Source organism: Canis lupus, chromosome 16, assembly GCF_003254725.2.
Source record: "Canis lupus dingo isolate Sandy chromosome 16, ASM325472v2, whole genome shotgun sequence".
NCBI classification, from domain to species: Eukaryota; Metazoa; Chordata; class Mammalia; order Carnivora; family Canidae; genus Canis; species Canis lupus.
The window spans coordinates 10,047,012-10,064,561 of record NC_064258.1 but is presented as its reverse complement, the minus strand read 5'-3'; the positions used below and the strand labels follow the sequence as shown (position 1 = coordinate 10,064,561).

The following is a 17,550-nucleotide window of genomic DNA, read 5'->3' as shown; positions in this document are numbered from 1 at the left end:
TATGAAAGCTATATGCAGCAAAGCATGATCCCATACTGCAGCCTGGACTAGAAGGGGAAAATTATTTAGAGGACATGACTGAAACAAATGGTATAACTGGTATATGGTGTGTAGAGTAGGTGAGAGAATGATCTCCGTGTCCATTTTCTTAATCGTTATAATATGGTTGCATAACAATGCCCTGTGTTTAGAAAATGCATACTGATTATTACGGTGTTAAAGAGCTATGATGAGTCTATTTAAAAAACTAAGCTGTGTAAAGATATACATCTCTGTACCATGGCAGATTTAACTTCAAAGTTATTTCAAAATAAGCAGTTAGAAATAAATGTAAATAAAGCATTGAAGAAGAAATCCCAGTGGATATTAGAAGATACTTTTATCTGAATATTAGAAATAATATCCTAAATATATTGTAAAGGCCATATGAGAGGAAGATCTATAGATCATGAAATGTATATATTAGACAGCAAGAATAAAAAAAGTAAATGTATCAAACATTTATCTCAAATTAGAAAAATCAGTGAATAAACCTAAAGTGGGGAAAAGGACACCATGAGCATATGCAGACATTAATGAAGCAGATAATGTCAGAAATCAAATCATTCAAAAGATTGGTAAATTGACAAATCCCTTTATGAGTGACTGAGAGCTGACCCACCCGACCAATGCCAGGAGCTAAAAGGAGGAGCATCAGTACATCTTCTAACAGCATTTAAAATTATGAAAAGAATATCTGTCAATTGATTTGAAAAATTTTACTTGAAAGAAAATAATTCTTAGAAAATACATCTTACTGAAACTAGCATAAAATAAGCTAGAAAGCCAGAATAGTCCTTTAATGTAAATTCATGATTTGTAAATTCCTCACAAAGAAAATTACACACCCAGATGACTTAATGGACGAATCAACAACATAGGGGAGGTAAAATAACACCTTAAATTAATACAGCCTTGTCCAGAGAATGATGAAAGAATGTATTCTCTCCAACTTATGAGGAATAAAAAAATGACTAGTCTCATCCATGAAATGAATGAAAATTCTAAGAAATAAAATAGGAAACCAAATACAGTAGTATTGTGATTTTTGGACAATCTAATTGCAACCTAGTTGGCTTTGTTTTAGGTATACTGAGTTCATCTAACATTTGAAAATCATTCGTGTAATTCATCACATTAAAAGAATAAAGGAAAAATTACATGATCATTTCAATAGAGACAGAAGAAACATTCTGTAAAAAATATATATCTATGTATATATACATGTACGTGTGGTAGAAGATCTTATCTTAGCAAACTAGGAATTAAATAAATTTCCTAAACCTGATAAGGTTATCTGTAAAAAGAACTAGAAAACATCATAACAGAATATTGAAAGTCTTTATTTTTTTTTAAGATTTTATTTATTTATTCATGATAGAGAGAGGCAGAGACACAGGCAGAGGGAGAAGCAGGCTCCAGGGACGTGGGACTCCAGGATCACACCCTGGGTCAAAGGCGGCGGTAAACTGCTGAGCCACCTGGGCTGCCCAGAATATTCAAAGTCTTTAGATGGAGTTTAGGAACAAGATAAGAGTGACAATTCTGACCATTTCATTTAATGTTACACTGTACCACAGTCCCGAAGAGTGCATTATATACAAAGGAAATCCAACAGAATAATTAACTGTGTTCCCCCCTTTTTTTTCTAATGCTGACATCCCTATTTAGTGATTTAAGTGACCTTGTACTTTTAAACCACATTATGTAAATTACCGTATTTTATGCATTTTATGAAAAATTAATAAAACCAGTTATCTTCTACATTACTATTTCCCTGGAGCTACTCTTGAGTTATCTACATGGTTTGTCAGGGGTTATCATGTTCACTTCCAAGTTAAATTTTTTAAAGTGCTATATTTTATGTTGCTTAAAGCTTACTGCATTTAAGGCATTATAACATCAAGAGGTTGTTTTGTTTTTTTTGTTTTTGTTTTTTTTTTTTTTTTACTCTTCCCATTTTTCCCAAAGGCATATATTTGTGACCTCTATGATGGCACAACTTAAAAGTGATCTTTAAAATATATGTTTAGAATATATATATATATATATATATATATATATATATGTATGTATGTATGTATGTATGTATGTATGTATGTTTACAGGGGCACCTGGGTGGCTCAGTGGTTGAACCTCTGCCTTTCTCAGGTCATGATCCCCAGGTTCCAGGATCAAGTCCCACATCAGGCTCCCTGCATGGAGCCTGCTTCTCCCTCTGCCTCTCTCTCTGTCTCTCATGAATAAATAAAATCTTAAAAAAAATAAAATGTATGTTTACAGCATCAACGTTTCCTAGTTATGAAATTGTAAAATAATAAATAAATCTACTTAGATATATCTGTGATTACTTTTTGCCAGGTTGGCCAAGTGACCTAAGATGCTAAAACCATGCATGATGTTTATCTTTCCCAAATTTCCAAATTAATTTAGAGTATCCATGAATAATATATTTATAAAGACTCCCTCTTTCCTAGGGATAATTTGGAAAGCATGAAAAACCTGCCTTCTAGGGATATATTTGAGGGTTTTTTTTAAGATTATTTGTTTTTTATGATATCTTAAATAGATTCTATTTGGGGGCTTTTCCTCATTTTAGATATATTAGCTTGAAATAATTAGCTTGTTTACTTGTCTTTCCAGGTACCAATTTATAGAAGAAGCTTTTCAGAATCAGAAAGTGATCATAGATACACTAATTACCAAACTGATGGAAAAAACAAAATACATAAAATTCACAGGAAATCAGATCCAAAACAGGTACATTTACATTTGTGGTATTATTAAAAAAAAATCATCTTTATGTAATGTATTAAGTATATTCACTTTTAGAACATTTTACTTAGCTGGTGGTGAAAATAAGCCTAGGTAAGCTGTTAGATGGCTCTAATAACACATAATTTATAAGACTTCTCTAGAAACTTTTAAGTTCTGGAAACTGGGCTGAAAAGCATTCTTTTCAAAAACTGTTACTGTAATAAACTACATTGAGTAATGGCTCATTTACCTAGCAGATATTGAAAATTTATAACTATCTGGTGTTTCAAATTTTAAAGGAATACAGGGATTTAAAAACAAAATCAACTATTTTTGCTGGTATTGTATAATATTTTAACACTTGATTATATATATATAACTGCTTTTTTTTTTTTTTAATAACTGCTTTTTTAAGCATTGGTAAACTTTGAGATGCCTTCTCTGGCCTGTCATCTTTTAACTGCAATATGGTGGAGATCTTAGGACACCAGGAGACAGGGATCATTTAATAGTTTCACATACCTTTTATTCCTTATCAGATACAATACTTACATGGTTTCTGCTTATTACTTGTTATACTTTTTGCTTTCCAAAGCAGTCCTCCTCCTCAACTATCCGAAGGCTCATATTCACAAGTCAGTGATTAGGGGAGTAAACCACTAATCTCCACATGGAAGAGGAATTTGTCTAACCTTCCCCACCTTTTTTTAAATCCCTTTGAAACACACACTGACCTATTACAACCTTTACAACACCTACGAAATACCAATCTCACTTTTTTTTTTTTTTTTTTGCATTCAAAAGCGACCTATCACTGCCTAAACAAATCAAGAACTGCTATTTAGAAGGAGCCTAAATAAAAGAGGCCGCAGATGGGCTTTGAATGTTCTGCATAGAGGAAAAGTCTTTTGTGGTTCCTCTTCCTTAAGACCAGTCATCGTATGGGGCAGCCCCGGTGGCGCAGCGTTTGGCGCAGCGGTTTAGCGCCGCCTGCAGCCCAAGGGCCTGATCCTGGAGACTCGGGATCGAGTCCCACGTCGGGCTCCCTGTGTGGAGCCTGCTTCTCTGCCTCTCGCTCGCTCTGTATCTCTTATGAGTAAATAAAATAAAATCTTTAAAGAAAAAGAAAGCCATCATAATCTGTTATACTTGTCATTTTGGAGCATGGCTAAAGTGGAACATTAGGAAATTTTTCCAGGCAATTCCATGATTGAAATGAATTCTTTTAAAGATATTCTTTTTTTTTTTTTTTAAAAGATTTTATTTATTTATTCATGATAGACACAGAGAGAGAGAGAGGCAGAGACACAGGCAGAGAGAGAAGCAGGCTCCATGCACCGGGAGCCTGACGTGGGATTTGATCCCGGGTCTCCAGGATCGCGCCCTGGGTCAAAGGCAGGCGCTAAACCACTGCGCCACCCAGGGATCCCTCTTTTAAAGATATTCTTGAACATAATTTACCTTCTTCTTGATGCTTCAGTATTATTATTATACTCATTTTTATTAATCGTGATAACAGTTCTATTTGTCTTTTTATTATTCTTTCTTACCAACTCTCAGTTCATTTTACCTCTTTCATATAACAAATGTATTAACCAAATACTGTTTCATTTACCATATTCTAATCACAATACTGTTTTTGCCAAATAGAGTAAGTGGTGGGTTAAAAGTTTTTTAAGTAGTTAAAAATTTGTAAAGGATATTATGGAATAATTAAGACAGATAGTTCTAGTTGCTTCTACCATCTAAGTGGCAAATGGTAAAAATTGTAAAATAACTAATTCTGTGTAAAAGATCCACACTTGACAAAATGTATTCTTGACTTTTATCTTATTCTGTCATTATGTATATGATATGAGCTATAGGCCAAATTTCACTTTTTTGTAACATATGGACATCCATTTGCTCCAGTACCCTTTGTTTAAAAGACCATATTGTTGCTTTTGAATTGCCTTGGCTCCTTTGTAGAAAATAGTTGACCATATATGTATAAGTTTACTTTTGAACACTATTCTGTTCCATTGTGTTTTTCTTTTTTGCCAGTACTCAACTTTCTTCATGACTGTAGTTTTTTTTAGTAAGTCTTCAAATCAGATAGTGTGAATGCTCCACATTTTTTTTCTTTTTTTTTTTTTTACCTTTCTGTCAGTGGTTTATACTGTTTTTACAAAGTCATACATTATTGAATGGAACGATTTGGGTTTTTGAATTGTGGTGAGACTTAAAGAATCCCTGGATTAGGTGCTAATTGCTCATATCTGTGTAGACTACCTGATTATAAAAGGATTACATTTATTGGGCTGGCTTACTTTGATATTTATTTTTATGCATGTGCAAACATGGCATTTCTCGTCCTTTCTTCATCCTGTTCAGCCATTATGAAGATTTAAATTATGGCGGGTGGTGCGGGGGGGTGTTGTTTGCTTCTCAGATCTATCTGGGTTTCTTGATCTTATAGCCAATATTGGTGCCAATTAATTTGCAACAGAGAATAAAATATCTGCCCTATTGGTTTTAAGTTTTAGAGGGTAACTATTGGAGAAGCTGACTGGAGAGATGAAACTTAATTTATCTTGGAATCTTTAGTAGGTGGCCCATTATTTTCTTTTGCTTCTATAAGATGCTCTGGTGTGATGCTATGTATTTTCTTTCTGTCTATTTCAGTCTCCATGAAAACAGCATTCCATTTTCTCTAATCAAAGGAAAAACAGTACATGGTATTTGATGAAATATAAGTAGTAGTTAGCTGCTTATTTCAAGAAAATGTGTTATTAAAAATAGCAAACTACTATTGTTCTCTTTGTCTCTGTGCAGGTATAATGAATGCTGTTACAGTTAAGATGACTGAGAGTGACACATTTACACTTTCCTGCTGCTTAGTTACAGTGGATACAGTCAAACATTTTCAGAGTCCTGGTTTTCTTGTTTATAACTCTTTTTTTTTTTTTTTCTTTTTTTTGGTCCACCTTTTTAGGCCAAGTATTGATTTTCTTGGATGATTTTGATTATGATCTTTCCAAACCATATTTTCTTAAAATGTGTTCTTTCTCTTACAATTTTACACATTTGATTTTAAGATTGAATTAAATGACTATGTCTTTTAGAAGAACTATATTTCTGCTGTGTCATTTTCCAGAAAGTCCATTTACACTGAAGGACCCCTAGAAATAGCCGAGCTTTTAATAGTTGAAAACATTTGGCCTAAGTTATACATTAAAAAATAAATTTTAAATATTATAAGACCATTTTCTGCCTTAGATTTTAGATTTTTCCCCCTTTCATTTAATTTTCAGGATAATTGAAGTAAATCAAAATCAAAAGCAGGTGGAACAGGATATTAAAGTTGCTATATTTACATTGATGGTAGAAATAAATAAAAAAGGAAAAGCTCTACTACATCAGCTTGAGGTAAGTTACTGTTAATGGACAATATGTTATAGCAATTTAATTCAGTATTTTCTGAAGTATTTGTGAATTTGAAATCCCTGCCTTTTTCATACAGTTGTTTCCATTTATGACTCAATAATACTTCCTCTCTATTCCTAAGTTTTCTTCTGCCAAGTTCTACATTGTAGCTGACAGTTTATGGCTTAGTGTGTATTTGATAGCACAAAGCACAATGCCTTGCTTGAAGAAGGAGCTCTGTAAATGTTGAAGAGATTAATCATTTTAGATTCATTGAAGTGACAACTTTTTTTTCCAGTCTTTCCAAAATCAAAAATTTTCGGAAAGGTAACTAAGCTGTATTTCCTTTTTTTTAAATAATAAATTTATTTTTTATTGGTGTTCAATTTGCCAACATACAGAATAACACCCAGTGCTCATCCCGTCAAGTGCCCCCCTCAGTGCCCATCACCATTCACCCCTAGCCCCCGCCCTCCTCCCCTTCCACCACCCCTAGTTCATTTCCCAGAGTTAGGAGTCTTTATGTTCTGTCTCCCTTTCTGATATTTCCTAAATGAATGAGACCATATAATGTTTGTCCTTCTCCGATTGACTCATTTCACTCAGCATAATACCCTCCAGTTCCATTCACGTTGAAGGAAATGGTTATTTGTCATTTCTAATGGCTGAGTAATATTCCATAGTATATATAAACCACATCTTCTTTATCCATTCATCTTTAGATGGACACCGAGGCTCCTTCCACAGTTTGGCTATTGTGGACATTGCTGCTAGAAACATCGGAGTGCAGGTGTCCCGGCGTTTCATTGCATCTGTATCTTTGGGGTAAATCCCCAGCAGTGCAATTGCTGGGTCGTAGGGCAGGTCTATTTTTAACTCTTTGAGGAACCTCCACGCAGTTTTCCAGAGTGGCTGCACCAGTTCACATTCCCACCAACAGTGTAAGAGGGTTCCCTTTTCTCCGCACCCTCTGCAACATTTGTGGTTTCCTGCCTTGTTAATTTTCCCCATTCTCACTGGTATGAGGTGGTATCTCATTGTGGTTTTGATTTGTATTTCCCTGATGCAGTGATGCAGAGCATTTTCTCATGTGCGTGTTGGCCATTGTATTTCATTTTTAAACATACACTTATTTAACCTTCTGAGAAATTGGGAAAAGGATGTGCCTTCTGCTTTTGACATTTTATAGTCTTAGCTGAGAAAGCAGTATGTAGTGAGGGATGTGCAAGGCACTTAGGATAGTTGTTTCTCACCATGGTAAGAAAGATATTATAGTCTTCATAGGCTTTATTATACTCCTGAAGGTCAAGATCCAAAGTCAGTGTTTGACTCCAACTAATAATGAGGTTACAACCTCTCTGTGGTATATTAACATACTATTAAATGCATGGTATTTTAGTATTCTTTTAGTTCTTTGGTCCAGAAAGAATTCACAGTAAAGCAGCAATTTACAAGGAAAAGAGAGTAAGAATTCTGACGTTAAAGATGAAAAAGAAAAACATTCCTAGAAATAATTTAATTCAAACTCTTTATTTTGTAGCTGACAAAATTATAAGGTCTTTGTCAGAGAGTCCTCTCCTTGAAAAAGCGTGGTCATTCCCATGGTTTATCAGGCATACAGGAAACAAAGACTAAAGTAATTCTCTGTTCTTTTGGAAACAAATACTTATTTAGTGAAGAAGTGTTCTGTCTAGGCGGCCTCATTTACAGGAACTTTTTTTTCAAAGTCCTGTGATTCCTTTTTTTTTTTTTTTTTTTAATAGAAGCAGCGTTTTCAAAGTTTTCCAAGTTCTGCTTAAAATCAAACATCACTTAGATTTGCTTTCTCAGAGATTATTAGCAGTGCGTGCATTGCTGTGGCTCTTTTCAGACATTTCTGTAAATCAGAATCACTTGAAGATAACAAAAGATGACCAGATCCCAATCTCTAGGAATGAACCTAGTCATCAGTACTATTTGTAATCGACTTTATTGACTTATAATTTCTACAACACCTTTTAAATGTTAATATTTTCCTGGTTTACAGAATCCTCCTTAAAACAATTGGAGCCCCTTTTATCTAAGAATGCAGGAATCGGCCCAAATAACTGTTAACCATACAAGACCCAAGTAACTAGGGCTTCTTATTGTCAATATGCAACCTCTCCAAAAGTCAACAAAACTTATATTCTGTCTATAATGTCTCCAAAGAAATACTGAGGCTATTTCTGACCTCTGTAAAAAACAAGTAATCTCTAAACTTAAATTAGATGTGACAAAGCCATTGAGTGTCATTGCAGTTTTTCCTTTAATTCACTTCAGCACATGTGTATTTTCCAAATTTGAAACTAACTAGGGTCAGGATCTAGGTTCCTTTTTTTATTGAGAATGTAAAACCATATTGGAATATAACAATTTTACTTTTAAACTTCAGAACCAGTAGAAAACCCTGTTGTCTTCCCCTTTCCTTGCAGATAAAAATTTTTGGATAGAGAACTTTAAGATAACCCAAGTTCAGTGCTCTCTCCTTTTTTTTTTTTTTTTTTTTAAGATTTATTTATTTTAGAGGATGCACACACAAACGGGGGAAGGGCAGTGGGAGAGTGAGAATCCTGAGCAAACTCCCTGTTGAACACAAAGTCTGACACAGGACTCAATCCCAGGACCCGGAGATCATGACCTAAGCTGTGAAACCGAGTCAGACACTTAACCAACTGAGCCACCTGGGCACCCCCAGTGTTCTCTGCTTTTGATTAACCTCTGTTCTTGTTTGTCTACTTCCCTTAGAGAAATTCTGGATTCTGATTTTATGTAGCTTTTCTGAGAATGCATTGGCACCACTAATCATTTTATCATTTAGCTCCCAAGGTAATTCTCAATAGACCAAAATCATATCCCTTTTAACCACATGAGTGTGTCTACCATATGGCATGACTGGGCACAAAGTGGTTGCAATCAAGACTAGAATGCCTGAAAAGTGAAATCATATGATTGCACAAATCGTATGATCTGGTAACTTTATTAGATTGCTGGATGGTAAATCTTTTATTTGTGAGAATTAAATTTAACAGGCATTTACTGTATCATAGCTAATCCCTGGTTTTTGCTCCTTTTTGGATACTGGAAGATGCACAAATAGAGACTTAAGTTCCAGAATATGTAAAACTAGACCAAGGGCCTGGGGTGGAGGTGTGTAGAGGCAGTGATGGCAGTGGTGATGGTGGTGACAGTAGCAGAAGCTCTGTAGTGTTCTGGCAGTTTTTTGTGGCAGTAAGAGTGACCATTTATATACTAAGGGGGAAAAGCACTAAGCATATTTTAAATTGCTATCATTTGGATTCTCAGAGGTGGCAGTTATTCTAATTTGATAATCTGAAAATGACCATTAAAATATATGCAGGACAAATTTCGAAATTTTCTTATTTTCAGAGTCTTGCAAAGGATCATCGCATGAAACTTATGCAACAACAACAGGAAGTAGCTGGACTTTCTAAACAATTGGAACATGTTATGCATTTTTCTAAATGGGCAGTTTCCAGTGGCAGCAGTACAGCATTACTTTATAGCAAGCGACTGGTAAGACAGACTAAGTATGGCATTTAACATACCACTAAAACATAGAAACAGTGGAATTATTGGAATACTTAAAATTCAGAATTGTTCATTGGTTTGTTTGTACTTCATTGCCCTTTACCTATTTTTTTTTACCTGTTTCTAACTTTAATTGATCAAAAATTTAAAAAATATACTTAACTGCCATTGTTGAGGTATAACTTCAATTTTAATCCATCATTATCTTTGTTTTCTTCTTTTCCAGGTTTTCTCTCAGAGGCTATTGAACTTAATACTAAAAATAATGATAGTAAAGATTTCCTAATCACCTATAGTGTGCCAGACACTAATTTTAAGCATTTTCCATGTAATATTCCACTTAAGCTTCTACATTGGATTTTGGGGGAGGTTTTTGTTTACGATTTTTATTTTAATTCTAGTTCGTTAACATATAGTGTAATACTGGTTTCAGGAGTAGAATTTAGTGATTTGTCACTTACATAAACACTCAGTGCTCATCAGAAAAAGTGCCCTCCTTAATCCCCATCACCCATTTAGCCTATCTCCTGCCCACTTTCTCCCCTATCACCCCTCAATTTGTTCTCCATAATTAGGATCAGCCCCTCCTTTTTTCCTCCCTTTTCCCCTATGCTCACCTATTTTGTTTCTTAAATTCCATATATGAATGAAATCATATGGTATTTGTCTTTCTCAGACTGACTTGTTTGCTTAGCATGTTGCTCTCTAGCTTCATTCGTATCATTTCATTGCAAATGGCAAAATTTCATTCTATCTGACGGCTGAGTAATATTCCTGTGTGTGTGTGTGTGTGTGTGTGTGTGTGTATACACTGGTAAGATAGACTTTATCCATTCATCAGTCAGTGGACATTTGGGCTCTTTCTGTAATTTGGCTATTATTGACAATGCTGCTATAAACATTGGGGTGCGTGTTCCCCCTTTGAATCAGGATCTTTGTATCCTTTGCACTACTAGTGGTGCAATGGCTGGGCCATTTTCATAACTAGGTATACCTAGGGACACCTGGATGGAACATTCAGTTAAGCTTCCAACTCTTGGTTTGGGCTTAGGTTGTGGTCTCAGGGTCATGAGATTGAGCCTGGAGTCTGTTTAAGACTTTTCCTCTGTCTCTCCGCCCCCCCCCCCGCCCCCCCCCCCCCCCCCCCCCGACTCCAGCTCACTCACTTGTTCTCACTCTCTCTCAAATTAAAAAACAAACAAAACAAAACAAAACAAAAAACTAGGTGTAACTATCCATCTTTATTGTATGAATAATGAAACCAAGGCACAGAGTTAAGTAACATGCCTAAGGTTATTACACAGTAGGAGGTATAACCAAAATTCTGTCTTGGACACCTGAGTTTAGAGGCTGTGTTTCTCTTGCTGACAGTACATTGTTTACTCTGGCGTCCATGTATGGTACTGTATATTGCAACCCCATTTGCTATGGAAGAGTGTCTGTGTGATCAGATGAACAATTTTGATAGTAGTTCAGAACCTTGCTACTGAAAATATTTAGTCACTGCAAACTATTAATCACCTGAAGATTCTCGTTTTAGAGTTGTAAAGTGGAGCCAAATTCTGTATTTCTTACAAGCTCCTGGGAGATGCTAATGCCACTGTTCTAGAACTATGCTTTAGTAGCAAGGATCTAGAAGATACTTAACCACTGGAAGTCAAACCATATAAACATTTTAAAAAATTCCTGCCTTACCTTCATTTTATTAAAAATTCCACAGAGAGTTATCCTTTGAAATTGAATTAGGACATCCAAATCAGTTTTCTGTTCACCTATTCCATTTTTGGAATCAAGTGGCAGAATTTTTCGGTGACCATTTTGTAATAAGGAAATATACTTCTGGATAAACTTCTATAAACTAGGTTCAAATATTGAGTTCAAGACTTACTAAAAAAACTGATTTGTAACTATTTCTAGAACTACTCCTAATCATGAATTGTATTCACTCAGAATTTTTTTCTTTCATAATATTTAATGATGTACTCTTTCTTGAGTCTTTTTTTAACTGCTTTATTGGTGTAATGAAAAACAGCTTCTGTATAGTACGTATCTTCTCTGTTTTCCTGAATATTTTTCTGAGAGTTAAACAGAAAAAGAAGAGTATAAAATGAAAGAATTGTCTTTTTTTCAATTAAGAATGAAAATTATGAATATTGAATATTGTTACTACATATGTGTAAGAAAACATTCATACAAATATTTAGTAACCAGTTTAAAAATTTCTCTAATTTTATTAATGGTTTTTTTTTTACAATTATGAGAAAACAAAATAGGAGATGAGATTACTTAATCTGCAAAATTATCTCTTGACATAGGAGAGAGGGAGGTTATTCTTTATATTCTACATAGGAGAAAATGAGTTTGCAAATCATAAAGAATCAATTATAAGGGACCAATACCTAATTGACAGAATCATTTTTTTTCTAATTTTTAAAAGCCTGTGAAATCCAAGTGGGCCTTTAGGCATTACCAATAGCCAGTGTAGTTAATAAAATGATTTGTCTTTAATGTATACAGAGCTGAGGTTCACGATTATTTGTAAACACTTACAAGAGTTTCCAACCTCAAAAATTTTGAAAACTGCTATATTCTACAACCCTGCTCTTCATAATTCTTATGCTTGGTACATATAGCCATGTTTACTCAGGTTATCTTTTTAAAATTTGTTTTATTTTTCTTTTTAAAGATTTTATTTATTTATTCATGAGAGACACAGAGAGCCAGAGACATAGGCAGAGGGAGAAGCAGGCTCCCTGGGGGGAGCCTGATAGGGGGCTTGATCCCAGGACCCCAGGATCATGACCCAAGCCAAAGGCAGATGCTCAACTACTGAATCACTCGGGTGCCCCCTAAGGTTATCTTTCAAATGATGGCTTTTATGTGCTTAAAAAAAATAAGAAATGCCTTGCAGGCCTGAAATTTCAAGCCTAGCTTGCTTGCAATTCTCAGTTCATCTTTTTGCTATAGGAATTGTGGTCAGTAAAAGACCCAGTGGAACAGTGGAATCTTTTCAGAAGTCCAGTTTTAAACAGATTTTGAAACATTTTCACAGTATTTCCTCAGGATTCTTCTATCAACCTGTTAACACTGAATTTACCCTTATATTATGTAGAAGGAAGGCAAGAAATATTGACAGAAGACCAGGAGAGTAAAGCACTATCATTCTTGTTACCAGCTGTGAATATTTCTATACTACTAGAATTAGGAAACTATTAAGTTATAAGTAGTAAAAAGGAATGCTACAATCTCTTTTCTCCTTTTTCACTTCCTCCCATCTAATTACTCTTAGAAGACCTTTATGTTTTCCCGAATGTCTCATTGCTAACACTTTGCTTCTAATCCTTTGGACTCACAGTATATGATGCTGTCTTGACTGGGTATTGGTACCTTTTCCTAGAATGCTGCCTCTTTCTCCTGAATAACTAATGTTCATCATTTTAGAGACTACCAGCTGCAGTTTAGATTTGTCTTCCTTTCCTCTTGGCAGCCTTTCATGACCAAGACTGGATTGGATTTCTCTTCTATGTGTTTGCAAATCCTTTGTGCATATGTCTATCATACAATTATTGATTTTTATGTACTATTGTATTTGCATATGTTTCTATGACTCATTAGATTTTATACTTCTCAAAGGTAGGAATTTTGTATTACTCAGTGCTTGATGTATAGGAATGAAACAAAAGATTGATGGTGAAAATATGGCAGATAACATCTGTCAGAAGCTCAAAGTATAGACAAAACTGCATGTTAATTTTTACAGCATTGGAAATTCAAATACTAAATTTCTTCTTTAAGTTTATTTTAACTTCAATAGAAAGGAGACAGTGTTGCTATCTTGAAAGCTGTTTTGATATCTTTTATATTTCAAAAATTTTTTTCATCTTTTGCTTTTTGAACAGTTAGCTAAGTTTTCAGTGTGAAACCTGAGTTCATTTAAGTTTAGATACATCTGAAAAGATTAATAAAGTATAGTTAGTTAATGAACCTTATGTTCTACACCAGCCAGGCTTTATGATTTTTCAGAACTATCTAAAACATATGTCAGGAATTTTATTTTATTTTATTTTATTTTTTATTTTTTTGTGTATCAGGATTTTTTTTTTATATGTATCAGGATTTTTGACAGAGTTTACATTTTATATGGGTAATAAAATAATTTGACAGTAAGAGAGCTCTTACATCTTGACAACAAAATACATCAGGAAAAAAATTGTTACTTCAAGGAATAGTTTGGCCAAATTTGGTATTACTTTTAGACGTTGGCACAACTTAATTAGCAAATAGATGCTAGTTATCTGAGTTGTAAATAAATTGTCTTTTTTAGCTTCTCATCAGCAAAAGGGATTTACAGCATAGTACCTGAAAGGGGGAAAAGTATGTCCCAAGGGTTTTATTACCTCATTGTTCCTTTTAATTAGAGCTGATTTTCTTTTAAGAAAGTGCTCACATTTCTGATTTTAACCATTTTTTCTGTGCAAATGATGAAGGGAAAAATCTTATGTCATAATGTAAAGCGATAAATGTAGAAAGAATAGATGGTAAAGAAGCACATTTGGTCACTATCCTAGAGGTAATTAAGGAGTCCTCAGAGTATGCTAATCTAGTGAGTAGAGAATTGACGAACAGGATCTCAGTGTAATCCTAGAATACCTCTTTGCAAAACACTAATCAGTTACAAAGGGGGAAATCCAGTGAATTTAAAGTGGAGAAACGGGGCAGCAAAATGCCAGGTGATGAGGATTTGTATCAGCAACTGTGGGAAAGATTGAAATCCTGAGCTTCCCGATCTGATGTGCTAAGAAATACACATTATCATTTGTGTGGAATTCCTGACAAGAATGCTCTACTAAGTCTGCTCAGGAGGAATTCTACTCAGACCCGGGTTGAAGGTCATCTTGCATAATATAAGGCCTGAGCCATCAAAGGACATGAATGACAGGGAATGATTAAGGAACTGCAGAGACATGGGAACTAAATACAACCTGTATTCTTTGAGAGCATCCTAGGAAGTACCCTATTGGGAGAATTCCCATTTGAATATGGTCTTTGGATTGGATGGTAGTATTGTGACAAACATGCTTTCTGAATTTGGAGCTTGCCGCTTATGTTAGGGAATCTTTGTGTTAAGATGCACTCACTGGAGTGTTTGGAACAGAACTTCATGTTTGCAACTTGCTGTCAAAAGGTTCAGAAAAAGACAATAAGAGTGTATGTGTGCAGAAGCATTTGGGCAGGCACGGAGACAAATGTGCTAATAATACATTAACAGGTGGGAAATCTGGGTGAAGAGTGCTTTTTAGTTTTTCACAATTTTAAAATTATTTCAAAATGATTAAATTTGGGGAATGATGAAACTATTTAGGAAGGAAAGTTCTTGGAATGATTGTTATGGTTTGCATATTAACATTTTTTTACCATAAGAACTGATAGAGGATGCAAAAATTTAAGAAAGGGAGAAAAACTTAGGGAGAAGAACATTGTATTGACTGCTATATACTGCACTACACACTGTGCCATGTATTCCACATAGTCCCAAAATAATTTCATGTTTTATGCCTAAAATGTATTATGGCTATTGGAAATAGTTTAGCAACTGAAGTAAATTTATTTATTCAACGCTTACTTATTGAATACCTGCTGTATTTCAGACAGCATTCTAAGCACTGGGAGAACAGAAGACAGAATCTTTGCCTCAAGAAGTTGCATTTTAGTGGGAAGAGACAGTACTGAAAATAAGTAATACCATGTAACAGCATACATATTTTAAGTGCTCTAGAGAAAAGTAAATTAAGGAAAGAAGTTGAAAGAGCGTGATATTTGAGCAAACACTGAAAAAAGTGAGGAAGCAAAACCTGAAGGAAGTAAATATTTAGGGGATATTCTGGCAGAGCATACATCAAGTGCAAAGATGGAGATGGGAGTTTTTGTGATATGGATACAAGGAGTCCTGGGGGGCCCGAGCAGAGTGAAGGAGCAGAAAGTTAGTACAAGTTAAGTCAGAAAAGTAATGCAAAGTCAAATACCACAAGCATGGTAGTTCATTATGAGGACTTTGGTTTTTAATCTGACTGTTATGGGGAGCCATTGGAGAGGGGGGGTCTTGAGGACAACAGAGTATGATTTACATTTTAATAATCACTGTGGCTGAGAATAGACTATAGGTATTTGAGGGCAAGGAAGAAATAAGGGAGACCAGTTAGAATCTTACTGCAATAAGGTGGCTTTTCCAAGGTGGTAGCAGGAGAATTAATAGAGTTGATGAGAAAACTGGTAGGATTATCCATATCTTTTAAGGATAGAACCAGTAAGATTTGCTGACAGGTTGAACGTAGGGTGTGAGACAAAGAAAGGAACTAGGGACTAAGCAGTAAGGAAAATAGTGCTGCCAGTAGTGGAGATAGGGAAGGTTATAGGACAAGTAGACTTGAGGAAAAAGATCAAAAGTTCCCTTTTAGACATACTAAATTTGAGGTGCTTACCAGACACCAGATGATGAGTAAGAAATTGGAAATGCAAGTTCAAAAAAGAGATCCAGACTTGAGATACAAATTCAAGAGTCATTTAAACTATGACACTCTATGAGATCACTAAAACTATGTGTGTATAGGAGAAAAGAAGGCAGTTGGAAGACTGAAAGAACCAACACTGGAGGCTGCGATGGTGCATTGGAATCCAAACCTATTCTCAGTGGCCACCAAAAGTAGTAGTTGGTGGAATATGAGCAACACCACAAGAGTATAATATACTGAAAGCCAAGTGCAGGAAGTGGCTTCAGGAAAGAATGGGAGGAGGGGAACAGAGAGCAGTAAAAATAGCCAGTAAAAAAAAAAAAAAAAAAAAAAAAGAATTTTTTTTAAGAGTTTGCTGTAAAAAAATAAAAATAAAAAGGCAGAAAAACGGGGCAGTGGATGATAGAAAAGGAGCCAAGAGTTTTGTTTTTAGCCAGCAAAAGTTAAAACATGTTTATATGTTGATAAGAGTGATCCAGTAAAATGGAAGCCTAGGTGAGGGAAGACGTCTATGAGTAGGCAAGAAAGGTTGGGTACTCCTGCGTAAGTGGAAGGACTGGCTTTAGAAGCATGGCCATTTAGGGGCACCTGGCTGGCTGTCAGATAAGCATCTGACTCTTGATTTCAGCATAGATCATGATCCCAGAGTCCTGGGATCAAGCCCCACATCAGATTCCATCCTCCGTGGGGGAGTTTGCTTGAGCACACATGTGCTCTGTCTCTCTCAAATAAATAAAATTAAAAAAAAAAAAAAAAAAAAAAAGGCACGGCCACTGAATCCATTGTAATAGGAGGGAACACTAATATAAGTGGTGAGAATTTGTAGAAGGTCCCTGACTATTCATTCCTACTCTCTCAGTAAAATTATAAGCAAAATCAGCTGAGATTGAGCATGAGGGAGGAAGGAGGTGGTAGAGATTTGAGAAGAAAATCTGAATAGTCATTTAGGAGAGTAGGGAAGTAAAGTACTAGAAAAATGTCATATGATAGCCAGCCAAACTTAGGGGCCCACATGAAGTAAATTGTCATGTGTTACATAGTCCAGTTATATCTGGCCAAAACTTGGGTTTAACCAGGGTTGTTTGGGGGAAAGATTGAGAGGGAAGGAAGTATATGTGATGGAGTATGTGATGGAAAGAGGTATTGAGGTTATATGCAAGGAAATGATTATGGTGATTGACCCTGGATTTCAGCTGGGTAAGGTTCCTGGTAAGGTGAGATCAAAGGATAGGGGGATATTATAAGAGCAAACACATGTAGGACCTTTAAG

The 17,550-nt window shown here is 35.2% G+C and overlaps 1 protein-coding gene across 2 annotated transcripts in view; it reads left to right on the top strand.

The window, feature by feature from the left end:
- The window catches only part of TRIM24 (tripartite motif containing 24), a 99,896-nt gene that overhangs the window by 56,425 nt on the left and 25,921 nt on the right, over positions 1–17,550 (top strand). For both annotated transcript variants that reach the window (XM_025433903.3, XM_025433902.3), the window contains exons 5-7: positions 2,683–2,799; positions 6,090–6,204; positions 9,610–9,756. In XM_025433903.3, coding sequence (XP_025289688.1) covers positions 2,683–2,799; positions 6,090–6,204; positions 9,610–9,756 — 379 coding nt within the window. The remainder of the gene's footprint in view (positions 1–2,682; positions 2,800–6,089; positions 6,205–9,609; positions 9,757–17,550) is intronic.